Source organism: Ranitomeya imitator, chromosome 1, assembly GCF_032444005.1.
Source record: "Ranitomeya imitator isolate aRanImi1 chromosome 1, aRanImi1.pri, whole genome shotgun sequence".
NCBI classification, from domain to species: Eukaryota; Metazoa; Chordata; class Amphibia; order Anura; family Dendrobatidae; genus Ranitomeya; species Ranitomeya imitator.
In genome coordinates this window covers 974723476-974750669 of record NC_091282.1, presented here as the reverse complement: position 1 = coordinate 974750669, position 27194 = coordinate 974723476, and the positions used below count along the sequence as shown (strand labels likewise).

The following is a 27194-nucleotide window of genomic DNA, read 5'->3' as shown; positions in this document are numbered from 1 at the left end:
AAAATAAAAAATTGCAGGCTAAAAGATCATTTTTGAGAAAATAATTATTTTTTTTTTATTTTCATAGCTCTGCGTTATAAACTTCTGTGAAGCACTTGGGGGTTCAAAGTCCTCACCACACATCTAGATTAGTTCCTTTGGGGGTCTAGTTTCCAAAATGGGGTCATTTCTGGGGGATCTCCAATGTTTAGGCACACAGGGGCTCTCCAAACGTGACATGGTGTCCGCTAATGATTGGAGCTAATTTTCCATTTAAAAAGCCAAATGGCGTGCCATCCGTTCCGAGCCCTGCCGTGCGCCCAAACAGTGGTTTACCCCCACATATGGGGTATCAGCGTACTCAGGACAAACTGGACAACAATATTTGGGGTCCAATTTCTCCTATTATCCTTGGCAAAATAGGAAATTCCAGGCTAAAAAATCATTTTTGAGAAAAGAAAAATTTTTTTTTATTTTCATGGCTCTGCGTTATAAACTTCTGTGAAGCACCTGGGGGTTTAAAGTGCTCAATATGCATCTAGATAAGTTCCTTGGGGGGTCTAGTTTCCAAAATGGGGTCACTTGTGGGGGAGCTCCAATGCATAGGCACACAGGGGCTCTCCAAACGCGACATGGTGTCCGCTAACAATTGGAGCTAATTTTCCATTCAAAAAGTCAAATGGCGCGCCTTCCCTTCCGAGCCCTGCCGTGTGCCCAAACAGTGGTTTACCCCCACATATGAGGTATCGGCGTACTCGGGAGAAATTGCCCAACAAATTTTAGGATCCACTTTATCCTACTGCCCATGTGAAAATGAAAAAATTGAGGCGAAAAGAATTTTTTTGTGAAAAAAAAGTACTTTTTCATTTTTACAGATCAATTTGTGAAGCACCTGAGGGTTTAAAGTGCTCACTAGGCATCTAAATAAGTTCCTTGGGGGGTCTAGTTTCCAAAATGGGGTCACTTGTGGGGGAACGCCAATGTTTAGGCACACAGGAGCTCTCCAAACGCGACATGGTGTCCGCTAACGATGGAAATAATTTTTCATTCAAAAAGTCAAATGGCGCTCCTTCCCTTCCGAGCCTTACCATGTGCCCAAACAGTGGTTTACCCCCACATATGAGGTATCGGCGTACTCAGGAGAAATTGCCCAATACATTTTAGGATCCATTTTATCCTGTTGCCCATGTGAAAATGAAAAAATTGAGGCTAAAAGAATTTTTTTGTGAAAAAAAAAGTACTTTTTCATTTTTACGGATCAATTTGTGAAGCACCTGGGGGTTCAAAGTGCTCACTGTGCATCTAGATAAGTTCCTTGGGGCATCTAGTTTCCAAAATGGGGTCACTTGTGGGGGAGCTCCAATTTTTAGGCACACGGGGGCTCTCCAAACGTGACATGGTGTCCGCTAAAGAGTGGAGCCAATTTTTGATTCAAAAAGTCAAATGGCGCTCCTTCCCTTCCAAGCCCTGCCGTGCGCCCAAACAGTGGTTTACCCCCACATATGAGGTATCAGCGTACTCAAGACAAATTGGACAACAACTTTCATGGTTCAGTTTCTCCTTTTACCATTGGGAAAATAAAAAAAATTGTTGCTAAAAGATAATTTTTGTGACTAAAAAGTTAAATGTTCATTTTTTCCTTCCATGTTGCTTCTGCTGCTGTGAAGCACCTGAAGGGTTAATAAACTTTTTGAATGTGGTTTTGAGTACCCTGAGGGGTGCAGTTTTTAGAATAGTGTCACTTTTGGGTATTTTCAGCCATATAGACCCCTCAAACTGACTTCAAATGTGAGGTGGTCCCTAAAAAAAATGGTTTTGTAAATTTCGTTGTAAAAATGACAAATCGCTGGTCAAATTTTAACCCTTATAACTTCCTAACAAAAAAAAAATTTTGTTTCCAAAATTGTGCTGATGTAAAGTAAACATGTGGGAAATGTTATTTATTAACTATTTTGTGTCACATATCTCTCTGGTTTAACAGAATAAAAATTCAAAATTGCGAAATTTTCAAAATTTTCGCCAAATTTCCGTTTTTATGACAAATAAACGCAGAATTTATTGACCTAAATTTACCACTAACATGAAGCCCAATATGTCTCGAAAAAACAATCTCAGAACCGCTAGGATCCGTTGAAGCGTTCCTGAGTTATTACCTCATAAAGGGACACTGGTCAGAATTGCAAAAAACGGCAAGGTCTTTAAGGTCAAAATAGGCTGGGTCATGAAGGGGTTAATGGATAGGCATCTTATTGACGCCTCTCCATTATTAACCCGGCTTAATGTCACCTTACAATAGCAAGGTGACATTAACCCCTTATTACCCCATATCCCACCGGAAGAGAGGGGCTAAGTGCCGGAATTGGCGCATCTTAAAGATGCGCCATTTCTGGGGTGGCTGGGGGCTGGTATTTGAAGACGGGGGGCCAATATCCATGGCCCCTCTCTAAGCTATGAATATCAGCCCGCAGCTGTCTGCGTAGCCTTTCTGGCTATAAAATACAGGGGGACCCCACGTCTTTTTTTTGGGGGGGGTCCCCCTATCTTTATAGCCAGTAAAGGTTACGTAGACAGCTGCGGGCTGATATTCATAGCCTAGAGAGGGGCCATGGGTATTACCCCCTTCCCAGGCTACAAATATTGGCCCCCGGCCATCGGCTTTCCCCCTCTGGCGCAGAAAATTGCGCGGGAGCCCACGCCATTTTTTTCCCATTTTTTTTTACATTAAACGTTCATTCATAAACATCGGCCTTGCTATTACATATCTACTAGATGGGTATTCTAGAATATGTATGTATGTATGTATGTCGCGCTGTGAGTGGGGGTTAAATTCCGCACCAATATCGCTTATTGGTCGCTTCCGGCCATGTAGTATATAGCACAGCCACGTAGTATATAACACAGCCCACGTAGTATATAACACAGCCCACGCAGTAGATAGCACAGACACATAGTATATAGCACAGCCACATAGTATATAGAACAGCCACGTAGTATACAGCACAGCCACTAAGTATATAGCTCAGCGATGTAGTATATTGCACAGCCCACGTAGTATATAACACAGCCACATAGTATATAGCAGAGCCAACACAGTAGATAGCGCAGCCACGTAGTATATAGCAGCCACGTAGTATAACACAGTGATGTAGTATATAACACACCCCACATAGTATATAACACAGCCCACGCAGTAGGTAGCACAGCCACGTAGTATATAGCACAGTCACATAGTATATAGCACAGTGATGTAGTATATAACACAGCCCACGTAGTGTATAGCACAGCCACGTAATATATAACACAGCCACGTAGTATATAGCACAGCCAACACAGTAGATAGCGCAGCCACGTAGTATATAGCACAGCCACGTAGTATATAGCACAGCGATGTAGTATAAAACACAGCCCACGCAGTATATAGTACAGCCACGTAGTATATAGCACAACCACGTAGTATATAGCACAGCCACTCAGTATATAGCACAGCAATGTAGTATATAACACAGCCCACATAGTATATAGCACAGCCACGTAGTACATAGTATATAGCACAGCCACATAGTATATAGCACAGCCATGTAGTATATAGCACAGCGATGCAGTATATAACACAGCCCACGTAGTATATAGCATAGCCCATGCAGTAGATATCACAGCCACGTAGTATATAGCACAGCCCACGTAGTATATAACACAGCCACGTAGTATATAGCACAGCCAACGCACTAGATAGCACAGCCACGTAGTAAATAACACAGCCCACAAAAAGAATGAAAATAAAAAATAGTTATATACTCACCTTCCGTCATCCACCGAAGCTGTCCCGCTCCTCGCGATGCGGCCGGCAGCTTCCGTTCCCAGAGATGCATTGCGAAATTACCCAGATGACTTAGCGGTCTTTGCCAGAGACCGCTAAGTCATCTGTGTAATTTCGCAATGCAGTGGGAATGCTGTGGAGGTGACGGAAGGTCAGAATAGCATGATTTTTTACTTTTTTTATTACTTTTACCATTATATCTTTTTACTATTGATGCTGCATAGCCAGCATCAATAGTAAAAAAGTTGGTCCGGGATGGGGAGTAGGGAGGGGCCAATTCGCCCAATCAGCGACTCGGGATTTCCGTTACAGACAGAAAGACAGACAAACAGACGGAAGTACCCCTTAGATGATTATATGGATAGATAGATGGATAATCTATCTATAGATATATTTATAGATAGATATATCTATAGATACATAGATACAGGTCCTTCTCAAAAAATTAGCATATAGTGTTAAATTTCATTATTTACCATAATGTAATGATTACAATTAAACTTTCATATATTATAGATTCATTATCCACCAACTGAAATTTGTCAGGTCTTTTATTGTTTTAATACTGATGATTTTGGCATACAACTCCTGATAACCCAAAAAACCTGTCTCAATAAATTAGCATATTTCACCCATCCAATCAAATAAAAGTGTTTTTTAATAACAAACAAAAAAACCAACAAATAATAATGTTCAGTTATGCACTCAATACTTGGTATCCTTTGGCAGAAATGACTGCTTCAATGCGGCGTGGCATGGAAGCAATCAGCCTGTGACACTGCTGAGATGTTATGGAGGCCCAGGATGCTTCAATAGCGGCCTTAAGCTCATCCAGAGTGTTGGGTCTTGTGTCTCTCAACTTTCTCTTCACAATATCCCACAGATTCTCTATGGGGTTCAGGTCAGGAGAGTTGGCAGGCCAATTGAGCACAGTAATACCATGGTCAGTAAACCATTTACCAGTGGTTTTGGCACTGTGAGCAGGTGCCAGGTCGTGCTGAAAAATGAAATCTTCATCTCCATAAAGCATTTCAGCCGATGGAAGCATGAAGTGCTCCAAAATCTCCTGATAGCTAGCTGCATTGACCCTGCCCTTGATGAAACACAGTGGACCAACACCAGCAGCTGACATGGCACCCCACACCATCACAGACTGTGGGTACTTGACACTGGACTTCAGGCATTTTGGCATTTCCTTCTCCCCAGTCTTCCTCCAGACTCTGGCACCTTGATTTCCGAATGACATGCAAAATTTGCTTTCATCAGAAAAAAGTACTTGGGACCACTTAGCAACAGTCCAGTGCTGCTTCTCTGTAGCTCAAAAGTGGCTTTACCTGGGGAATGCGGCACCTGTAGCCCATTTCCTGCACACGCCTGTGCACGGTGGCTCTGGATGTTTCCACACCAGACTCAGTCCACTGCTTCCTCAGGTTCCCCAAGGTCTGGAATCGGTCCTTCTCCACAATCTTCCTCAGGGTCCGGTCTCCTCTTCTCGTTGTACAGCGTTTTCTGCCACATTGTTTCCTTCCAACAGACTTACCATTGAGGTGCCTTGATACAGCACTCTGGGAACAGCCTATTTGTTGAGAAATTTCTTTCTGGGTCTTAGGGTACCGTCACACTATAACATTTCGATCGCTACGACGGTACGATTCGTGACATTCCAGCGATATCGTTACGATATCGCTGTGTCTGACACGCAGCAGCGATCAGGGATCCTGCTGAGAATCGTACGTCGTAGCAGATCGTATGGAACTTTCTTTCATCGCTGGATCTCCCGCTGTCATCGCTAGATCGGTGTGTGTGACACCGATCTAGCGATCTAGCGATGCGATCCAGCGATGCGTTTGCTTGTAACCAGGGTAAACATCAGGTAACTAAGCGCAGGACCGCGCTTAGTTACCCGATGTTTACCCTGGTTACAAGCGTTAAACTAAAAAAAAAAAAACAGCACATACTTACATTCTGGTGTCCGTCAGGTCCCTTGCCGTCTGCTTCCCGCACTGTGACTGCCGGCCGTAAAGTGAAAGCAGAGCACAGCGGCTGTGCTTTCACTTTCACTTTACGGCCGGCAGTCTGTGAGTGCGGGAAGCAGAGGGAAGCAGACTGCAAGGGACCTGACGGACACCAGAATGTAAGTATGTGCTGTTTGTTTTTTTTTAGTTTAACGCTTGTAACCAGGGTAAACATCGGGTAACTAAGCGCGGTCCTGCGCTTAGTTACCCGATGTTTACCCTGGTTACCCAGGGACCTCAGCATCGTTGGTCGCTGGAGAGCTGTCTGTGTGACAGCTCCCCAGCGACCACACTACGATTTACCTACGATCACGGCCAGGTCATATCGCTGGTCGTGATCGTAGGTAAATCGTATAGTGTGACGGTACCCTTACCCTCTTGCTTGAGGGTGTCAATGATGGCCTTCTTGACATCTGTCAGGTCGCTAGTCTTACCCATGATGGGGGTTTTGAGTAATGAAGCAGGCAGGGAGTTTATAAAAGCCTCAGGTATCTTTTGCATGTGTTTAGAGTTAATTAGTTGATTCAGAAGATTAGGGTAATAGGTCGTTTAGAGAACCTTTTCTTGATATGCTAATTTATTGAGACAGGTTTTTTGGGTTATCAGGAGTTGTATGCCAAAATCATCAGTATTAAAACAATAAAAGACCTGACAAACTTCAGTTGGTGGATAATGAATCTATAATATATGAAAGTTTAATTGTAATCATTACATTATGGTAAATAATGAAATTTAACACTATATGCTAATTTTTTGAGAAGGACCTGTATACTAAACATCGGGCTTGGTATTATCTATCTATCTATCTATCTATCTATTATCCATCTATTATCTATTTATTATCTATCTATCGATATATACAGTACAGACCAAAAGTTTGGACACACCTTCTCATTTAACCCCTCTGTGACCTTAGACGTACTATCCCGTCGAGGTGCCCTGGGCTTATCTGACCCTGGACGGGATAGTACGTCATAGCCGATCGGCCGCGCTCACGGGGGGAGCGCGGCCGATCGCGGCCGGGTGTCAGCTGCTTATCGCAGCTGACATCCGGCACTATGTGCCAGGAGCGGTCACGGACCGCCCCCGGCACATTAACCCCTGGCACACCGCGATCAAAGATGATCGCGATGTGCCGGCGGTGCAGGGAAGCACCGCGCAGGGAGGGGGCTCCCTGCGGGCTTCCCTGAGACCCCCGGAGCAACGCGATGTGATCGCGTTGCTGCGAGGGTCTCCTCACCTCCCTCCCTGCTCGAGCCCCGGATCCAAGATGGCCGCGGATCCGGGTCCTGCAGGGAGGGAGGTGGCTTCACAGAGCCTGCTCAGAGCAGGCACTGTGAAGGCTGCAGCGCTGCATGTCAGATCAGTGATCTGACAGAGTGCTGTGCAAACTGTCAGATCACTGATCTGTGATGTCCCCCCCTGGGACAAAGTAAAAAAGTTAAAAAAAATTTTTCCAAATGTGTAAAAAAAATAAAAAAAAATATTCCAAAATAATGAAAAAAAAAAATATATATTATTCCCATAAATACATTTCTTCATCTAAATAAAAAAAAAAAAACAATAAAAGTACACATATTTAGTATCGCCGCGTCCGTAACGACCCGACCTATAAAACTGTCCCACTAGTTAACCCCTTCAGTAAACACCGTAAGAAAAAAAAAAAAAAACGAGGCAAAAAACAACGCTTTATTATCATACCGCCAAACAAAAAGTGGAATAACACGCGATCAAAAGGACAGATATAAATAACCATGGTACCGCTGAAAGCGTCATATTGTCCCGCAAAAAAAGAGCTGCCATACAGCATCATCAGCAAAAAAATAAAAAAGTTATAGTCCTGAGAATAAAGCGATGCAAAAATAATTATTTTTTCTGTAAAATAGTTTTTATCGTATAAAAGCACCAAACCATAAAAAAATGATATAAATGAGGTATCGCTGTAATCGTACTGACCCGAAAAATAAAACTGATTTATCAATTTTACCAAACGCGGAACGGTATAAACGCCTCCCCCAATAGAAATTCATGAATAGCTGGCTTTTGGTCATTCTTCCTCACAAAAATCGGAATAAAAAGCGATAAAAAAATGTCACGTGCCCAAAAATGTTTTCAATAAAAACGTCAACTCGTCCCGCAAAAAACAAGACCTCACATGACTCTGTGGACCAAAATATGGAAAAATTATAGCTCTCAAAATGTGGTATTGCAAAAAATATTTTTTGCAATAAAAAGGGTCTTTCAGTGTGTGACGGCTGCCAATCATAAAAATCCGCTAAAAAACTCGCTATAAAAGTAAATCAAACCCCCCTTCATCACCCCCTTAGTTAGGGAAAAATAAAAAAAAATGTATTTATTTCCATTTTCCCATTAGGGCTAGGGTTAGGGCTAGGGTTAGGGCTAGGGTTAGGGCTAGGGCTAGGGTTAGGGCTAGGGTTAGGGCTAGGGCTAGGGTTAGGGCTAGGGTTAGGGCTAGGGTTAGGGCTAGGGTTAGGGCTAGGGTTAGGGTTAGGGTTAGGGCTAGGGTTAGGGCTAGGGTTAGGGTTAGGGTTGGGGCTACAGTTAGGGTTGGGGCTAAAGTTAGGGTTAGGGTTTAGATTACATTTACAGTTGGGAATAGGGTTGGGATTAGGGTTAGGGGTGTGTCAGGGTTAGAGGTGTGGTTAGGGTTACCGTTGGAATTAGGGTTAGGGGTGTGTTTAGATTAGGGTTTCAGTTATAATTGGGGGGTTTCCACTGTTTCGGCACATCAGGGGCTCTCCAAACACGACATGGCGTCCGATCTCAATTCCAGCCAATTCTGCGTTGAAAAAGTAAAACAGTGCTCCTTCCCTTCCGAGCTCTCCTGTGTGCCCAAACAGGGGTTTACCCCAACATATGGGGTATCAGCGTACTCAGGACAAATTGGACAACAACTTTTGTGGACCAATTTCTCCTGTTACCCTTGGGAAAATACAAAACTGGGGGCTAAAAAATAATTTTTGTGGGAAAACAAAAAGATTTTTTATTTTCACGGCTCTGCGTTATAAACTGTAGTGAAACACTTGGGGGTTCAAAGTTCTCACAACACATCTAGATAAGTTCATTGAGGGGTCTAGTTTCCAATATGGGGTCACTTGTGGGGGGTTTCTACTGTTTAGGTACATTAGGGGCTCTGCAAACGCAATGTGACGCCTGCAGACCAATCCATCTAAGTCTGCATTCCAAATGATGCTCCTTCCCTTCCGAGCCCTCCCATGCGCCCAAACGGTGGTTCCCCCCCACATATCGGGTATCAGCGTACTCAGGACAAATTGGACAACAACATTTAGGGTCCAATTTCTCCTGCTAACCTTGGAAAAATACAAAACTGGGGGCTAAAATATAATTTTTGTGGAAAAAAAAATATTTTTTATTTGCATGGCTCTGCGTTATAAACTGTAGTGAAATACTTGGGGGTTCAAAGCTCTCACAACACATCAAGATGAGTTCCTTAGGGGGTCTACTTTCCAAAATGGTGTCACTTGTGGGGGGTTTCTACTGTTTAGGTACATTAGGGGCTCTGCAAACGCAATGTGACGCCTGCAGACCATTCCATCTAAGTCTGCATTCCAAATGGCGCTCCTTCCCTTCCGAACCCTCCCATGCGCCCAAACGGTGGTTCCCCCCCACATATGGGGTATCAGCGTACTCAGGACAAATTGGACAACAACTTTTGGGGTCCAATTTCTCCTGTTACCCTAGGGAAAATACAAAACTGGGGGCTAAAAAATAATTTTTGTGGGAAAAAAATTTTGTTTTATTTTTATGGCTCTGCATTATAAACTTCTGTGAAGCCCTTGGTGGGTCAAAGTGCTCACCACACATCCAGATAAGTTCCTTAGGGGGTCTACTTTCCAAAATGGTGTCACTTGTGGGGGGTTTCAATGTTTAGGCACATCAGTGGCTCTCCAAACGCAACATGGCGTCCCATCTCAATTCCTGTCAATTTTGCATTGAAAAGTCAAACGGCGCTCCTTCCCTTCCGAGCTCTCCCATGCGCCCAAACAGTGGTTTACTGCCACATATGGGGTATCAGCGTACTCGGGACAAATTGGACAACAACTTTAGAGGTCCAATTTCTTCTCTTACCCTTGGAAAAATAAAAAATTGGGGGCAAAAATATAATTTTTGTGAAAAAATATGATTTTTTATTTTTACGGTTCTGCATTATAAACTTCTGTGAAGCACTTGGTGGGTCAAAGTGCTCACCACACCTCTAGATAAGTTCCTTAGGGGGTCTACTTTCCAAAATGGTGTCACTTGTGGGGGGTTTCAATGTTTAGGCACATCAGTGGCTCTCCAAACGCAACATGGCGTCCCATCTCAATTTCTGTCAATTTTGCATTGAAAAGTCAAACTGCGCTCCTTCCCTTCCGAGCTCTCCCATGCGCCCAAACAGTGGTTTACTGCCACATATGGGGTATCAGCGTACTCAGGACAAATTGGACAACAACTTTTGAGGTCCAATTTCTTCTCTTACCCTTGGAAAAATAAAAAATTGGGGGCAAAAATATAATTTTTGTGAAAAAATATGATTTTTTATTTTTACAGTTCTGCATTATAAACTTCTGTGAAGCACTTGGTGGGTCAAAGTGCTCACCACACATCCAGATAAGTTCCTTAGGGGGTCTACTTTCCAAAATGGTGTCACTTGTGGGGGGTTTCAATGTTTAGGCACATCAGTGGCTCTCCAAACGCAACATGGCGTCCCATCTCAATTCCTGTCAATTTTGCATTGAAAAGTCAAACTGCGCTCCTTCCCTTCCGAGCTCTCCCATGCGCCCAAACAGTGGTTTACTGCCACATATGGGGTATCAGCGTACTCAGGACAAATTGTACAACAACTTTTGAGGTCCAATTTCTTCTCTTACCCTTGGAAAAATAAAAAATTTGGGGCAAAAATATAATTTTTGTGAAAAAATATGATTTTTTATTTTTACGGTTCTGCATTATAAACTTCTGTGAAGCACTTGGTGGGTCAAAGTGCTCACCACACATCCAGATAAGTTCCTTAGGGGGTCTACTTTCCAAAATGGTGTCACTTGTGGGGGGTTTCAATGTTTAGGCACATCAGTGGCTCTCCAAACGCAACATGGCGTCCCATCTCAATTCCTGTCAATTTTGCATTGAAAAGTCAAATAGCGCTCCTTCCCTTCCGAGCTCTCCCATGCGCCCAAACAGTGGTTTACTGCCACATATGGGGTATCAGCGTACTCAGGACAAATTGGACAACAACTTTTTGGGTCCAATTTCTCCTGTTACCCTTGGTAAAATAAAACAAATTGGAGCTGAAGTAAATTTTTTGTGTAAAAAAGTTAAATGTTCATTTTTATTTAAACATTCCAAAAATTCCTATTAAACACCTGAAGGGTTAATAAACTTCTTGAATGTGGTTTTGAGCACCTTGAGGGGTGCAGTTTTTAGAATGGTGTCACACTTGGGCATTTTCTATCATATAGACCCCTCAAAATGACTTCAAATGAGACGTGGTCCCTAAAAAAAAATGGTGTTGTAAAAATGAGAAATTGCTGGTCAACTTTTAACCCTTATAACTCCCTAACAAAAAAAAAATTGGTTCCAAAATTGTGCTGATGTAAAGGAGACATGTGGGAAATGTTACTTATTAAGTATTTTGTGTGACATATCTCTGTGATTTAATTGCATAAAAATTCAAAGTTTGAAAATTGCGAAATTTTCAAAATTTTCGCCAAATTTCCGTTTTTTTCACAAATAAACGCAGGTACTATCAAAGAAATTTTACCACTATCATGAAGTACAATATGTCACGAGAAAACAATGTCAGAATCACCAGGATCCGTTGAAGCGTTTCGGAGTTATAACCTCATAAAGGGACAGTGGTCAGAATTGTAAAAATTGGCCTGGTCATTAACGTGCAAACCACCCTTGGGGGTAAAGGGGTTAAAGAATTTTCTGTATTTTCATGATTATGAAAATTGTAAATTCACACTGAAGGCATCAAAACTATGAATTAACACACGTAGAATTATATACTTAACAAAAAGTGTAAATCAACTGAAATTATGTCTTATATTCTAGGTTCTTCAAAGTAGCCACCTTTTGCTTTGATGACTGCTTTGCACACTCTTGGTATTCTCTTGATGAGCTTCAAGAGGTAGTCACCGGGAATGGTTTTCACTTCACAGGTGTGGCCTGTCAGGTTTAATAAGTGGGATTTCTTGCCTTATAAATGGGGTTGGGGCCATCAGTTGTGTTGTGCAGAAGTCTGGTGGATACACAGCTGATAGTCCTACTGAATAGACTGTTAGAATTTGTATTATGGCAAGAGAAAAGCAGCTAAGTAAAGAAAAACGAGGGGCCATCATTACTTTAAGAAATGAAGGTCAGTCAGTCCGAAAAATTGGGAAAACTTTGAAAGTGTCCCCAAGTGCAGTTGAAAAACCATCAAGCACTACAAAGAAACTGGCTCACATGAGGACCGCCCCAGGGAAGGAAGACCAAGAGTCACCTCTGCTTCTGAGGATAAGTCTATCCAAGTCACCAGCCTCAGAAATCGTAGGTTAACAGCAGCTCAGATTAGAGACCAGGTCAATGCCACACAGAGTTCTAGCAGCAGACACATCTCTACAGCAACTGTTAAGAGGAGACTTTGTGCAGCAGGCCTTCATGGTAAAATAGGTGCTAGGAAACTACTGCTAAGGACAGGCAACAAGCAGAAGAGACTTATTTGGGCTAAAGAACACAAGGAATGGACAGTAGACCAGTGGAAATCTGTGCTTTGGTCTGATGAGTCCAAATTTGAGATCTTTGGTTCCAACCACCGTGTCTTTGTGCAAAGCAGAAAAGGTGAACAGATGGACTCTACATGCCTGGTTCCTACCATGAAGCATGGAGGAGGAGATGTGATGGTGTGGGGGTGCTTTGCTGGTGACACTGTTGGGGATTTATTCAAAATTGAAGGCATACTGAACCAGCATGGCTACCACAGCATCTTGCAGCGGCATGTTATTCCATCCGGTTTGTGTTTAGTTGGACCATCATTTATTTTTCAACAGGAGAATGACCCCAAACACACCTCCAGGCTGTGTAAGGGCTATTTGACCAAGTAGGAGAGTGATGGGGTGCTACGCCAGATGACCTGGCCTCCACAGTCGCCAGACCTGAACCCAATCGAGATGGCTTGGGGTGAGCTGGAAGTGAAGGCAAAAGGGCCAACAAGTGCTAAGCATCTCTGGGAACTCCTTCAAGATTGTTGGAAGACCATTCCTGGTGACTACCTCTTGAAGCTCATCAAGAGAATGCCAAGAGTGTGCAAAGCAGTCATCAAAGCAAAAGGTGGCTCCTTTGAACCTAGAATATAAGACACATTTTCAGTTGCTTTACTTTTTTTTGTTAAGTATATAATTCCACATGTGTTAATTCATAGTTCTCATGCCTTCAGTGTGAATGTACAATTTTCATAGTCATGAAAATACAGAAAAATCTTTAAATGAGAAGGTGTGTCCAAACTTTTGGTCTGTACTGTATATCTAGCTGTCTATAGATATATCTATCGATAGATATATTTATAGATAGTGTGGTGCAGTGACCCACGTTATAGCCAGGGGGCGCTGTGAGTGCTCTTTGGGATGTGCATGGAGGCATATCTATTCTGATAATGGTGGTGAAACAGTGACTGGCTGTGTTGTGAATGGCCGATATGTGTCGCAGAGGGAGTGGAGCGCCCCCAGACACAGGGCCACGAGTTCTCGGTACCGGGCCTCTCTGGTTCGGTTCTGAGGCTGTCACGGTGGCTAGACCCGGTCCGCGACCCTGCTAAGGGGCGTCCAATAAAGGTGGTGCAGTTTGTCAGGAGTTCGTGACGCCACCTGTGGTGTTCGGTCAGGGTGACCGACGCTGCTGTGGGGTCCACTGGGGTGATGGAACGGCAGCTGGATGGTATACCTTCCCACAGGTGAAGTGTGTCCCCAGGGCTTCCCAGTAAGGTAAATGGTGATGGTGTGAGGTGCAGGCAATAACGAGGACACAGGGTTGCAGTCTCTTTACCTCTTTACTGAAGACTTCAGGATCCTCAATCCAGAGCACGTTTAACAGGGCTATCAGAGACCGGCCGGTCCGATGGGCACTTCCAGAGTTTCCCTCGCAGATGGAAATCGTTGCCCACCACTGGCGCCTGTGTGTTGTAGTCCTACCCTGCTGAGCATTCGGAATAGTCCTCACAACTTCTGTTCTCGTTCGTCGTTCTCTACAGCTCTCTCTCTTTCTTTAGTTCCAGATGTTGCTAGTTTCTCGTCCCCCAGCTATGTTTTGGCTAGGACGCACCCGTATGACGGGAAGGCTTGGAGGTCTTCCGGGACCCTAGAGACGCCCCTCTCCCAATGTTGCCCCCTATGTCTTCTTAGGAAATTTAAGGTAGACAGCCAACCTCTAATTAACTGTCCTGCAGAGTTTGAAGTAAGGCCTGAAGTCAGTTACTCCCGCGGTGTTCCGGCCACCGGCTACACGTCTCAGTAGGATGTTGCCTCGGTCTCACGGCACGACTCCTACTGGTACTCCTTTTTGCATGATCTCATTTATACTGTTCCACAATATTCTTCCCTTCTTATCTCTTTCTTAGGATGCCGCCGCGGGGTGTGCAGGCGCGGTTCCATAACGTTCTGTTCTGTTCGCTAGGCACCTGCCAGGTTCCCACGCCTGACAGGGACCCCCCTGTGTCTTCTCCCTGCAACACCCCCTGCCATGGGATGTTGCCTGAATCCAACCCAGTCAGCTTCTGACTAACTTCCTCCCCAGCCCCTAGTTTTATCAGTGTGAGGAGTGGCCCAATAAAAAAAGCCTTTTTCTCCCCCTAGTGGCCGGAGTATGAAGTGTAACGTGTTCTGGTGATACCTGGTCAGGAGAATTCCTTCAGTGCCATCAGACGTACCATCACTCCCCTTAGTAGCAGAGTGTCATACTGCAACGACCAGATCTCTGGGGCGCTGCAGGAGTCTGCGTAGTAAGTCTGATGCAATGTGGTTGTTCTGGGACCTGTGGTCCCTCAAGAATGTGTATATGTTTAGTGTAGCTGTAAGGGAGACTTACTAGGCTAGTTGTGTGAGATGGGTGGGACAAACTAGCCACACATCCACACTCCCATCCAGGGGAGTGGTTAAGGGTATATAATGTGACCAGGGTGTGGGTCACATGTTCCTGTGTATGGATGCATTTGGTCCATGTGCTGAAGGTCTTGGATGGTCGGTGTTGGAGGCTCCTGGGAGTGGAGTCGTCCTGGAAGCACCTGGAGACCATAGACCTGGACGGTCGGTGTTGGAGGCTCCTGGGAGTGGAGTCGTCCTGGAAGCACTGAGACCGTGGACCTGATGAACAGTCAGTGTTGGATTGTCCTGATATGGGCTGGAGTCCTGGAAGCACTGCTGAGGCTATGGACTGAATGCTCGAGGGTGTTAGATTGTCCTGGGATGGGCTGGAGTCCTGGAAGCACCTGGTAAGAGTGTAACGGTCAGTGTTGGATTGTCCTGGTATGGGCTGGAATCCTGGAAGCACTGAGATCCATGAGTTCTGAATAGACAGAGTGTTGGATTGTCCGCGGATGGACTGGAGTTCTGTAAGCACCTGGTTAGATCATGGACAGATAGCCTGTGTGTTGGAAGTACCTGTGACTGGTCTTCCTGGAAGCGCATGGAAATGCTGCATCTACAGAGCCTGAGACGGTTTCTGTGTGTGGGGGGGGGAAGCTACAGTTCCTTTGGTGGGTCTAGACTGAATAAGATATGCCGCCAGGCAAGTTGGTGATCCCTGTGAGGCAGCTTACCCGGAAGAGACAAGGAGTCAGCAGGTGGAGCAGGAGCTCCCGTAAGGTACCATTGACTGTTGGTGCTTGTGATGTTCCATGAACTGTGTGGTCTCCCATGGTGACTAAATGGAGTGAGGTTCGGCGTGTTTAGAGACCGCGACCCAGTGTCATGTGCGCTGTATGTGACTTGGGACATTGGTGAAGTGTACGGCGCACAGACACCCATGGTAACTGGGCGAAGGGAGAGGTCCAGCATGTTTAGTGTCTGTGAAACAAAGCCTTAAATGAAGTGTTTAAGACAAAGCTGCAAGTTAACATCACCAGTTGGTGCCTACTGTGTTCTATGGAATGTATAATATGAACTCCATAACCCGGTTTATGACACTTTAATAAACCGTATGGACTGTTTTGTGTTCAAAAATCGTGCCTGACTACGTTCATCCCGTGCCAAGCGAGTGTCCCCCAATACACTTAGTGAGAGCAATTTTACAATAGATAAAGATACGATAGATAGACAGATATGAAAGATAGATTCGATAGATACGATAGATCTATTATCTATTAACTATCCCATACCTATCATCTCTTATCTATCGATCTATCTGTTATCTATCATCTGTCTGTGTGTGTAAACATTATTCATCAATGGAGTATGTAAATGAAGAGATTGGACAAGAAATGGCATCACCCTTTTTTTGGTATATATTTATTGAGCTTAGAAAAACACACACAAATCCGCATGAAAAAACGCGTCAAAAAACGCAGGTGATCTGCCAGTGACCTCAGGTGCAGATTTTACCTGCGTCAAATTCTGATCAAATCCTGATGCAATCCTGAACGTGGACACATACCCTTACAGGTGATGAATCTCCTCATGTAATAAGCTAATATATAATTGTCTAAGGGTCACTTCCGTCTTTCTGTCCTTCTGTCTTTCTGTCACGGATATTCATTGGTCGCGGCCTCTGTCTGTCATGGAAATCCAAGTCGCTGATTAGTCGCGGCAAAACAGCCACGACCAATCAGCGACGGGCACAGTCCGGAAGAAAATGGCCGCTCCTTACTCCCCGCAGTCAGTGCCCGGCGCCCGCATACTCCCCTCCGGTCACCGCTCACACAGGGTTAATGCCGGCGGTAACGAACCGCGTTATGCCGCGGGTAACGTACTCCGTAACCGCTGCTATTAACCCTGTGTGTCCCCAACTTTTTACTATTGATGCTGCCTATGCGGCATCAATAGTAAAAAAAAATGTAATGTTAAAAATAATAAAAAAAACCTGCTATTCTCACCCTCCGTTGTAGCGTCCTCTCCTCAGCAGTGCAAGCGGCAGATTCCAGTGCTAAGGATGCTATGCGAGAAGGACCTTCCATGACGTCACGGTCAAGTGACCGCGACATCATCACAGGTCCTGCGCTCATCCAACCCTGGGACCGGAAGCTGCCGCGTGCACCGCACACAGGCGACGGGACTACAAGGGCTCCCTTGGAAGGTGAGTATATGTTTATTTTTTATTTTAACTCTTTTTTAACCTGTTACATACGTGGCTGGGCAATATACTACGTGGCTGGGCAGTATACTACGTGACTGGGCAATATACTACGTGACTGCAATATACTACGTGACTGGGCAATATACTACGTGGCTGTGCTGTATACTACATGACTGGGCAGTATACTACGTCGCTGTGCAATATACTACGTGACTGGGCAATATACTACGTGGCTCTGTGCTGTATACTACATCACTCTGCAATATACTACGTGGCTCTTTGCTGTATACTACGTGGCTGGACAATATACTATGTCACTGGGCAATATACTACGTCACTGGGCAATATACTACGTCACTGGACAATATACTACGTGACTGGGCAATATACTACGTCACTGTGCAATATACTACGTCACTGGGCAATATACTACGTCACTGGGCAATATACTACGTCACTGGACAATATACTACGTGACTGGGCAATATACTACGTGACTGGGCAATATACTACGTGACTGGGCAATATACTACGTGGCTGGGCAATATACTACGTGACTGGGCAATATACTACGTCACTGGGCAATATACTACGTCACTGGGCAATATACTACGTCACTGGACAATATACTACGTGACTGGGCAATATACTACGTGACTGGGTAATATACTACGTGACTGGGCAATATACTACGTGGCTGGGCAATATACTACGTGACTGGGCAATATACTACGTGGCTGGGCAATATACTACGTGGCTGGGCAATAAACTACGTGACTGGGCAATATACTACGTGGCTGGGCAATATACTACGTGGCTGGGCAATATACTACGTGACTGGGCAATATACTACGTGGCTCTTTGCTGTATACTACGTGACTGGGCAATATACTACATGACTGGGTAATATACTACGTGACTGGGCAATATACTACATGACTGGGCAATATACTACGTGACTGGGCAATATACTACGTCACTGGACAATATACTACGTGACTGGGCAATATACTACGTGACTGGGCAATATACTACGTGACTGGGCAATATACTACGTGGCTGGGCAATATACTACGTGGCAATACTACGTGGCTGGGCAATATACTACGTGTCTGTGCTGTATATTATGTGGCTCTGTGCTGTATACTATGTGGCTGGGCAATATACTACGTGGCTGGGCAATATACTACGTGGCTGGGCAGTATACTACGTGTCTGTGCTGTATATTATGTGGCTCTGTGCTGTATACTATGTGGCTGGGCAATATACTACGTGACTATGCAATATACTACGTCACTGGGCAATATACTACGTGACTGGGCAATATACTACGTGACTGGGCAATATACTACGTGGCTGAGCAATATACTACGTGACTATGCAATATACTACGTGACTGGGCAATATACTACGTGACTGGGCAATATACTACGTGGCTGGGCAATATACTACGTGGCTGGGCAATATACTACGTGTCTGTGCTGTATACTATGTGGCTGGGCAATATACTACTGTGGACATGCATATTCTAGACCGATAGATGCGTTAGAATCGGGCCACCATCTAGTGGAAAATAAAAGTCATAAAGTGGAGATGCCGGGGATTGAACCCGGGGCCTCATACATGCAAAGCATGCGCTCTACCACTGAGCTACATCCCCTTGCCGCTGACGTTGTTCTCCTCAGGGCTGATGAGGTGTCTTCCCGCCTGTCAGTACGTCCTGTCACTGTATACTGGCCCCGCACCGCCTTTTTACATGGCAGTACTCACAGGAGAGGCGGCGCTGCGCCCAGATAGCCTGTCCGTGGTCGGACCCATGAGAACGCAATACTACGTTAATGCAGGAAGAGCGCGGAAATAATGGGCGCATAGAAGTGTGATGTAATCCTACTGCTGACATTTTGTAACGTCAAGAAAAAAGTAAGCTACAATAAAATTCCGGTCATACATTTGACGGAAATAAAATAATTGTGGAGATGCCGGGGATTGAACCCGGGGCCTCATACATGCAAAGCATGCGCTCTACCACTGAGCTACATCCCCTCCATACAGATGCTGATGCCTCACACTCCATATGTAGTTAGCACAGCTGGGTCCCGCCCCCGGAATTTGTGAGACGTCTATGATTGGTGTTTTTGGTTTCTGTTTTCGCTACAGAACTTGGCAATGATAACAGCCACGCATCACCATCCTCCGGCCGCTGGAGGGCGCACACTCTCTACACCTCAGGTCAGTCTTCTTGTGTAAGGCATGGGCTAATTATGGGTCACATGATGTTTCCTATCACGAAGTATCAGCTAGCTCCTCCCACAAGCCGGTGGTTGCGGTGGTGACGGGAGGGTCCTGCAGCCGGGGGCTGCTATTAGTGACGCAACATCAGCGCGAACTGCCGAAGTCATGTCCGCTCCGGGGCCTCCTGCCGCCCAGCACAACGGTGAGTGGGGACGTGTGCGGCTGATCGCGGCCGGCGCGTACTGCTGACATCACAGCCTGGTCCCTGCTGGGGCCTCAGTCACAGTCCTGTACATGCCTGACCCTGTGTGCCCACCACTACTGTGCCCAGTCCGTGTAACCCTAGTGTGACGTCACTGTCCTCCCAGCAGGGCTCCCAGTGTGACGTCACTGTCCCCTCAGCCGGGCTCCCAGTGTGACGTCACTGTCCCCACAGCCGGGCTCCCAGTGTGACGTCAGTGTCCTCTCATCCGGGCTCCCAGTGTGACGTCACTGTCCCCACAGCCGGGCCCCCAGTGTGACGTCGCTGTCCCCACAGTCACAGTCCTGTACATGCCCGACCCTGTGTGCCCACCACTACTGTGCCCAGTCCGTGTAACCCTAGTGTGACGTCACTGTCCTCCCAGCCGGGCTCCCAGTGTGACGTCAGTGTCCTCCCAGCCGGGCTCCCAGTGTGACGTCAGTGTCCTCCCAGCCGGGCTCCCAGTGTGACGTCGCTGTCCCCACAGCCGGGCTCCCAGTGTGACGTCGCTGTCCTCCCAGCCGGGCTCCCAGTGTGACGTCACTGTCTCCACAGCCGGGCTCCCAGTGTGACGTCGCTGTCTCCACGGCCGGGCTCCCAGTGTGATGTCGCTGTCCCCACAGCCGGGCTCCCAGTGTGACGTCGCTGTCCCCACAGCCGGGCTCCCAGTGTGACGTCAGTGTCCTCCCAGCTGGGCTCCCAGTGTGACGTCGCTGTCCCCACAGCCGGGCTCCCAGTGTGACGTCAGTGTCCTCCCAGCCGGGCTGCCAGTGTGACGTCAGTGTCCTCCCAGCCGGGCTCCCAGTGTGACGTCAGTGTCCTCCCAGCCGGGCTCCCAGTGTGACGTCACTGTCCCCACAGCCAGGCTCCCATTGTGACGTCACTGTCCCCACAGCCAGGCTCCCAGTGTGACGTCGCTGTCCCCACAGTCACAGTCCTGTACATGCCTGACCCTGTGTGCCCACCACTACTGTGCCCAGTCCGTGTAACCCTAGTGTGACGTCAGTGTCCTCCCAGCCGGGCTCCCAGTGTGACGTCAGTGTCCTCCCAGCCGGGCTCCCAGTGTGACGTCACTGTCCCCACAGCCAGGCTCCCATTGTGACGTCACTGTCCCCACAGCCAGGCTCCCAGTGTGACGTCGCTGTCCCCACAGTCACAGTCCTGTACATGCCTGACCCTGTGTGCCCACCACTACTGTGCCCAGTCCGTGTAACCCTAGTGTGACGTCAGTGTCCTCCCAGCCGGGCTCCCAGTGTGACGTCAGTGTCCTCCCAGCCGGGCTCCCAGTGTGACGTCAGTGTCCTCCCAGCCGGGCTCCCAGTGTGACGTCAGTGTCCCCACAGCCGGGCTCCCAGTGTGACGTCAGTGTCCTCCCAGCTGGGCTCCCAGTGTGACGTCGCTGTCCCCACAGCCGGGCTCCCAGTGTGACGTCAGTGTCCTCCCAGCCGGGCTGCCAGTGTGACGTCAGTGTCCTCCCAGCCGGGCTCCCAGTGTGACGTCAGTGTCCTCCCAGCCGGGCTCCCAGTGTGACGTCACTGTCCTCACAGCCGGGCTCCCAGTGTGACGTCACTGTCCCCACAGCCAGGCTCCCATTGTGACGTCACTGTCCCCACAGCCAGGCTCCCAGTGTGACGTCGCTGTCCCCACAGTCACAGTCCTGTACATGCCTGACCCTGTGTGCCCACCACTACTGTGCCCAGTCCGTGTAACCCTAGTGTGACGTCACTGTCCTCCCAGCCGGGCTCCCAGTGTGACGTCAGTGTCCTCCCAGCCGGGCTCCCAGTGTGACGTCAGTGTCCTCCCAGCCGGGCTCCCAGTGTGACGTCAGTGTCCCCACAGCCGGGCTCCCAGTGTGACGTCAGTGTCCTCTCATCCAGGCTCCCAGTGTGACGTCAGTGTCCCCACAGCCGGGCTCCCAGTGTGACGTCAGTGTCCTCACAGCCGGGCTCCCAGTGTGACGTCAGTGTCCCCACAGCCGGGCTCCCAGTGTGACGTCAGTGTCCCCACAGCCGAGCTCCCAGTGTGACGTCGCTGTCCCCACAGCCGGGCTCCCAGTGTGACGTCGCTGTCCCCACAGCCGGGCTCCCAGTGTGACGTCGCTGTCCCCACAGCCGGGCTCCCAGTGTGACGTCGCTGTCCCCACAGCCGGGCTCCCAGTGTGACGTCGCTGTCCCCACAGCCGGGCTCCCAGTGTGACGTCGCTGTCCCCACAGCCGGGCTCCCAGTGTGACGTCGCTGTCCCCACAGCCGGGCTCCCAGTGTGACGTCGCTGTCCCCACAGCCGGGCTCCCAGTGTGACGTCGCTGTCCCCACAGCCGGGCTCCCAGTGTGACGTCAGTGTCCTCTCATCCGGGCTCCCAGTGTGACGTCAGTGTCCCCACAGCCGGGCTCCCAGTGTGACGTCAGTGTCCCCACAGCCGGGCTCCCAGTGTGACGTCAGTGTCCCCACAGCCGGGCTCCCAGTGTGACGTCAGTGTCCTCCCAGCCGGGCTCCCAGTGTGACGTCAGTGTCCTCCCAGCCGGGCTCCCAGTGTGACGTCAGTGTCCTCCCAGCCGGGCTCCCAGTGTGACGTCAGTGTCCTCCCAGCCGGGCTCCCAGTGTGACGTCAGTGTCCTCCCAGCCGGGCTCCCAGTGTGACGTCGGTGTCCTCCCAGCCGGGCTCCCAGTGTGACGTCGGTGTCCTCCCAGCCGGGCTCCCAGTGTGACGTCGCTGTCCCCACAGCCGGGCCCCCAGTGTGACGTCAGTGTCCTCCCAGCCGGGCCCCCAGTGTGACGTCAGTGTCCTCCCAGCCGGGCTCCCAGTGTGACGTCAGTGTCCTCTCATCCGGGCTCCCAGTGTGACGTCAGTGTCCTCTCATCCGGGCTCCCAGTGTGACGTCACTGTCCTCACAGCCGGGCTCCCAGTGTGACGTCAGTGTCCTCACAGCCGGGCTCCCAGTGTGACGTCACTGTCCTCCCAGCCGGGCTCCCAGTGTGACGTCACTGTCCCCACAGCCGGGCTCCCAGTGTGACGTCGCTGTCCCCACAGTCACAGTCCTGTACATGCCCGACCCTGTGTGCTCACCACTACTGTGCCCAGTCCGTGTAACCCTAGTGTGACGTCACTGTCCTCCCAGCCGGGCTCCCAGTGTGACGTCAGTGTCCTCCCAGCCGGGCTCCCAGTGTGACGTCAGTGTCCTCCCAGCCGGGCTCCAAGTGTGACGTCACTGTCCCCACAGCCGGGCTCCCAGTGTGACGTCGCTGTCCTCACAGCCGGGCTCCCAGTGTGACGTCGCTGTCCCCACAGCCGGGCTCCCAGTGTGACGTCAGTGTCCTCCCAGCCGGGCTCCCAGTGTGACGTCACTGTCCCCACAGCCGGGCTCCCAGTGTGACGTCACTGTCCTCACAGCCGGGCTCCCAGTGTGACGTCACTGTCCCCACAGCCGGGCTCCCATTGTGACGTCACTGTCCCCACAGCCGGGCTCCCAGTGTGACGTCGCTGTCCCCACAGTCACAGTCCTGTACATGCCCGACCCTGTGTGCCCACCACTACTGTGCCCAGTCCGTGTAACCCTAGTGTGACGTCAGTGTCCTCCCAGCCGGGCTCCCAGTGTGACGTCAGTGTCCTCCCAGCCGGGCTCCCAGTGTGACGTCAGTGTCCTCCCAGCCGGGCTCCCAGTGTGACGTCAGTGTCCTCCCAGCCGGGCTCCCAGTGTGACGTCAGTGTCCTCCCAGCCGGGCTCCCAGTGTGACGTCAGTGTCCTCCCAGCCGGGCTCCCAGTGTGACGTCAGTGTCCTCCCAGCCGGGCTCCCAGTGTGACGTCAGTGTCCTCCCAGCCGGGCTCCCAGTGTGACGTCAGTGTCCTCCCAGCCGGGCTCCCAGTGTGACGTCAGTGTCCTCCCAGCCGGGCTCTCAGTGTGACGTCAGTGTCCTCCCAGCCGGGCTCCCAGTGTGACGTCAGTGTCCTCCCAGCCGGGCTCCCAGTGTGACGTCAGTGTCCTCTCATCCGGGCTCCCAGTGTGACGTCACTGTCCTCACAGCCGGGCTCCCAGTGTGACGTCACTGTCCTCACAGCCGGGCTCCCAGTGTGACGTCAGTGTCCTCCCAGCCGGGCTCCCAGTGTGACGTCACTGTCCTCACAGCCGGGCTCCCAGTGTGACGTCACTGTCCCCACAGCCGGGCTCCCAGTGTGACGTCGCTGTCCCCACAGTCACAGTCCTGTACATGCCCGACCCTGTGTGCCCACCACTACTGTGCCCAGTCCGTGTAACCCTAGTGTGACGTCACTGTCCTCCCAGCCGGGCCCCCAGTGTGACGTCAGTGTCCTCCCAGCCGGGCTCCCAGTGTGACGTCAGTGTCCTCATCCGGGCTCCCAGTGTGACGTCAGTGTCCTCACAGCCGGGCTCCCAGTGTGACGTCAGTGTCCTCTCATCCGAGCTCCCAGTGTGACGTCACTGTCCTCACAGCCGGGCTCCCAGTGTGACGTCAGTGTCCTCTCATCCGGGCTCCCAGTGTGACGTCGCTGTCCCCACAGCCGGGCTCCCAGTGTGACGTCACTGTCCCCACAGCCGGGCTCCCAGTGTGACGTCAGTGTCCTCTCATCCGGGCTCCCAGTGTGACGTCACTGTCCACACAGCCGGGCTCCCAGTGTGACGTCAGTGTCCTCTCATCCGGGCTCCCAGTGTGACGTCGCTGTCCTCACAGCCGGGCTCCCAGTGTGACGTCACTGTCCTCACAGCCGGGCTCCCAGTGTGACGTCAGTGTCCTCCCAGCCGGGCTCCCAGTGTGACGTCACTGTCCCCACAGCCGGGCTCCCAGTGTGACGTCGCTGTCCTCTCCTCCGGGCTCCCATTGTGACGTCACTGTCCCCACAGCCGGGCTCCCATTGTGACGTCACTGTCCCCACAGCCGGGCTCCCAGTGTGACGTCGCTGTCCCCACAGTCACAGTCCTGTACATGCCCGACCCTGTGTGCCCACCACTACTGTGCCCAGTCCGTGTAACCCTAGTGTGACGTCAGTGTCCTCCCAGCCGGGCTCCCAGTGTGACGTCAGTGTCCTCCCAATCGGGCTCCCAGTGTGACGTCAGTGTCCTCCCAGCCGGGCTCCCAGTGTGACGTCAGTGTCCTCCCAGCCGGGCTCCCAGTGTGACGTCAGTGTCCTCCCAGCCGGGCTCCCAGTGTGATGTCAGTGTCCTCCCAGCCGGGCTCCCAGTGTGACGTCACTGTCCCCACAGCTGGGCTCCCAGTGTGACTTCACTGTCCCCACAGCCGGGCTCCCAGTGTGACGTCGCTGTCCCCACAGCCGGGCTCATAGTGTGACGTCAGTGTCCTCCCAGCCGGGCTCCCAGTGTGACGTCAGTGTCCTCCCAGCCGGGCTCCCAGTGTGACGTCAGTGTCCTCCCAGCCGGGCTCCCAGTGTGACGTCACTGTCCTCACAGCCGGGCTCCCAGTGTGACGTCGCTGTCCTCTCATCCGGGCTCCCAGTGTGACGTCGCTGTCCTCACAGCCGGGCTCCCAGTGTGACGTCGCTGTCCTCACAGCCGGGCTCCCAGTGTGACGTCAGTGTCCTCCCAGCCGGGCTCCCAGTGTGACGTCAGTGTCCTCCCAGCCGGGCTCCCAGTGTGACGTCAGTGTCCTCCCAGCCGGGCTCCCAGTGTGACGTCAGTGTCCTCCCAGCCGGGCTCCCAGTGTGACGTCGCTGTCCTCTCATCCGGGCTCCCAGTGTGACGTCGCTGTCCTCACAGCCGGGCTCCCAGTGTGACGTCGCTGTCCCCACAGCCGGGCTCCCAGTGTGACGTCGCTGTCCTCACAGCCGGGCTCCCAGTGTGACGTCGCTGTCCTCACAGCCGGGCTCCCAGTGTGACGTCGCTGTCCCCACAGCCGGGCTCCCAGTGTGACGTCGCTGTCCCCACGCAACTGGAAAGGAGCCCTTAATCTGAGTGTCTGAGCAAAGGGTCTGAATACTCATGACCATGTGATATTTCAGTTTTTCTTTTTTAATAAATTTTGCAAAAATTTCTACATTTCTGTTTTTTTTCTGTCAAGATATGGTGCAGTGTGTACATTAATGTGAAAAAAATTAACTTTTTAAATTTACCAAATGGCTGCAATGAAGCAGAGTGAAAAATTTAAAGCGGTCTGAATACTTTCCGTACGCAATTGTATACACGCTCAGCTGAGCTGTCGCTCCTGTGTAGGTGGACAAACGCCCACAGAAGCAGGACGACCTGACACCACAGCAATAGGAGCCCTTAAAGGGACCACACTTCTTATTTTTCACACTATCTAGAAAACACAGTTTGAGAAAGACCCGAGGCAGGGTCGAAACGTTACTACTTCGTTTATACTCCCTGCTGTGTGTGTGTGTGTGTATATATATGAAAATTTTGTCTCAACACATGTGAATAAATACATCACATTTTTGCAAAGATATACTATAAGAGTGCGGCTGGTTTTTCTATATTGGACCTGTGTAGGTGGAGTCTGGAACCTGTTGATTATGACCCGATAATTAATCCACTCTGCACAATTATTGGGCAAAAAAGCTACATGCGTAAACTACATATTAGGCTGGTTTCACATGTCCGGTGGACGGTAGTGACTCGCTTGTAGGACAAGACTACGTACAGAGCCTGTACCTTCACCTTTCGGTGTTCCATGTAAATGGTGTGACGGTCTGCTTCCAACACCACTGCATTTGTCTGTACATTGTTGTGTCTGCTTGTGGATATTTCTTCTAAAGTAGGATTATTATTGTATCTTTTCCTAATAATATTGTTGTCTTTATTTTAGGCCCAGCGCCACCTCAGCCTCCACATGGATACAGACTATATCCGTCAGCTAGCAGCGCTCCAGCATTCTACTCCCAAGTGCCGAGTAAAGTTACTCCCTCACATACAAATAACCAGTATGGGTTTGATTATCACTCAAACTATGCAGCTCCACCACAGACCACCAATATCCCACCCCTCCACACCAACCATGTGAACACAAGTCAAGGTTCCCATCAGTTCTATCACGAACCGTCTCAAAGTGCTTGTGGTCCAGTATCACGAGAAGAGCACCAAGTTGTAGCTCCTCCTGTACAACCATATCCCGCCTTCACTGGTGACTACAATTATTCATATTCCGCCACCTCATCCTTTCCTCCTCAGGGATTATCCACTCATTCCAGTCACTACTCGGCACCCGTGACATCCAGTCATTTATATCAAGGGGCACCGTACTCCTCCATGCCTGCAAGCAGTCTGTGTGGACAAGTGATCCCTACCCATGGCCTTCAGACTGGCCCTGCGGTGACTGGTAATACACAGAGACTGCCACCAACTTCTCAGCCTCACGTACTTCATCAAGATTTGCAAAACCGAAGTGCACCATGTGTTCCAGTCGCTGATCATCACAGAGCTCATGGTGGCCGTGTGGCTACTAACCATCAACAAGCCAGTGCAGGTAAGATGGTGTCCATATGCCACCATGGAAGTCTACAAAACGCGTCCTTTGTGTTAGCCTATAAACATCAGCATAGCTCATACATGAATATGAAATCCACCAAGGCTACCTAGGTTAGATTTTAGATGTATGGTATAGGCAATCTTAAGCCCCCAATACACATTAGATGGTTGCTCCCTCCTGTGTTCTCTATG

At 49.4% G+C, this 27194-nt stretch overlaps 1 protein-coding gene and 2 non-coding genes across 5 annotated transcripts in view; 1 reads left to right on the top strand and 2 right to left on the bottom strand.

Annotated features, from left to right (window-relative positions):
• Positions 1 to 18685: 18685 nt before the first annotated feature.
• TRNAA-UGC (transfer RNA alanine (anticodon UGC)) lies at positions 18686 to 18757 on the bottom strand. The gene has a single exon. It is a non-coding gene; the product is annotated as a tRNA-Ala (tRNA).
• Positions 18758 to 19068: 311 nt separating this feature from the next.
• TRNAA-UGC (transfer RNA alanine (anticodon UGC)) lies at positions 19069 to 19140 on the bottom strand. Its single transcript has one exon. It is a non-coding gene; the product is annotated as a tRNA-Ala (tRNA).
• Positions 19141 to 19247: 107 nt separating this feature from the next.
• Positions 19248 to 27194, top strand: part of SEC24B (SEC24 homolog B, COPII coat complex component) — a 98241-nt gene continuing 90294 nt past the window's right edge. For 2 of the 3 annotated variants that reach the window (XM_069743864.1, XM_069743863.1), the window contains exons 1-2: positions 19376 to 19531; positions 26344 to 27000. In XM_069743864.1, the coding sequence (XP_069599965.1) occupies positions 19495 to 19531; positions 26344 to 27000 (694 nt within the window). In that variant the 5' untranslated portion in view covers positions 19376 to 19494. Of the gene's footprint in view, positions 19532 to 26343; positions 27001 to 27194 lie in introns of all 3 variants that reach the window. The other variant, XM_069743862.1, reaches the window with a different exon arrangement.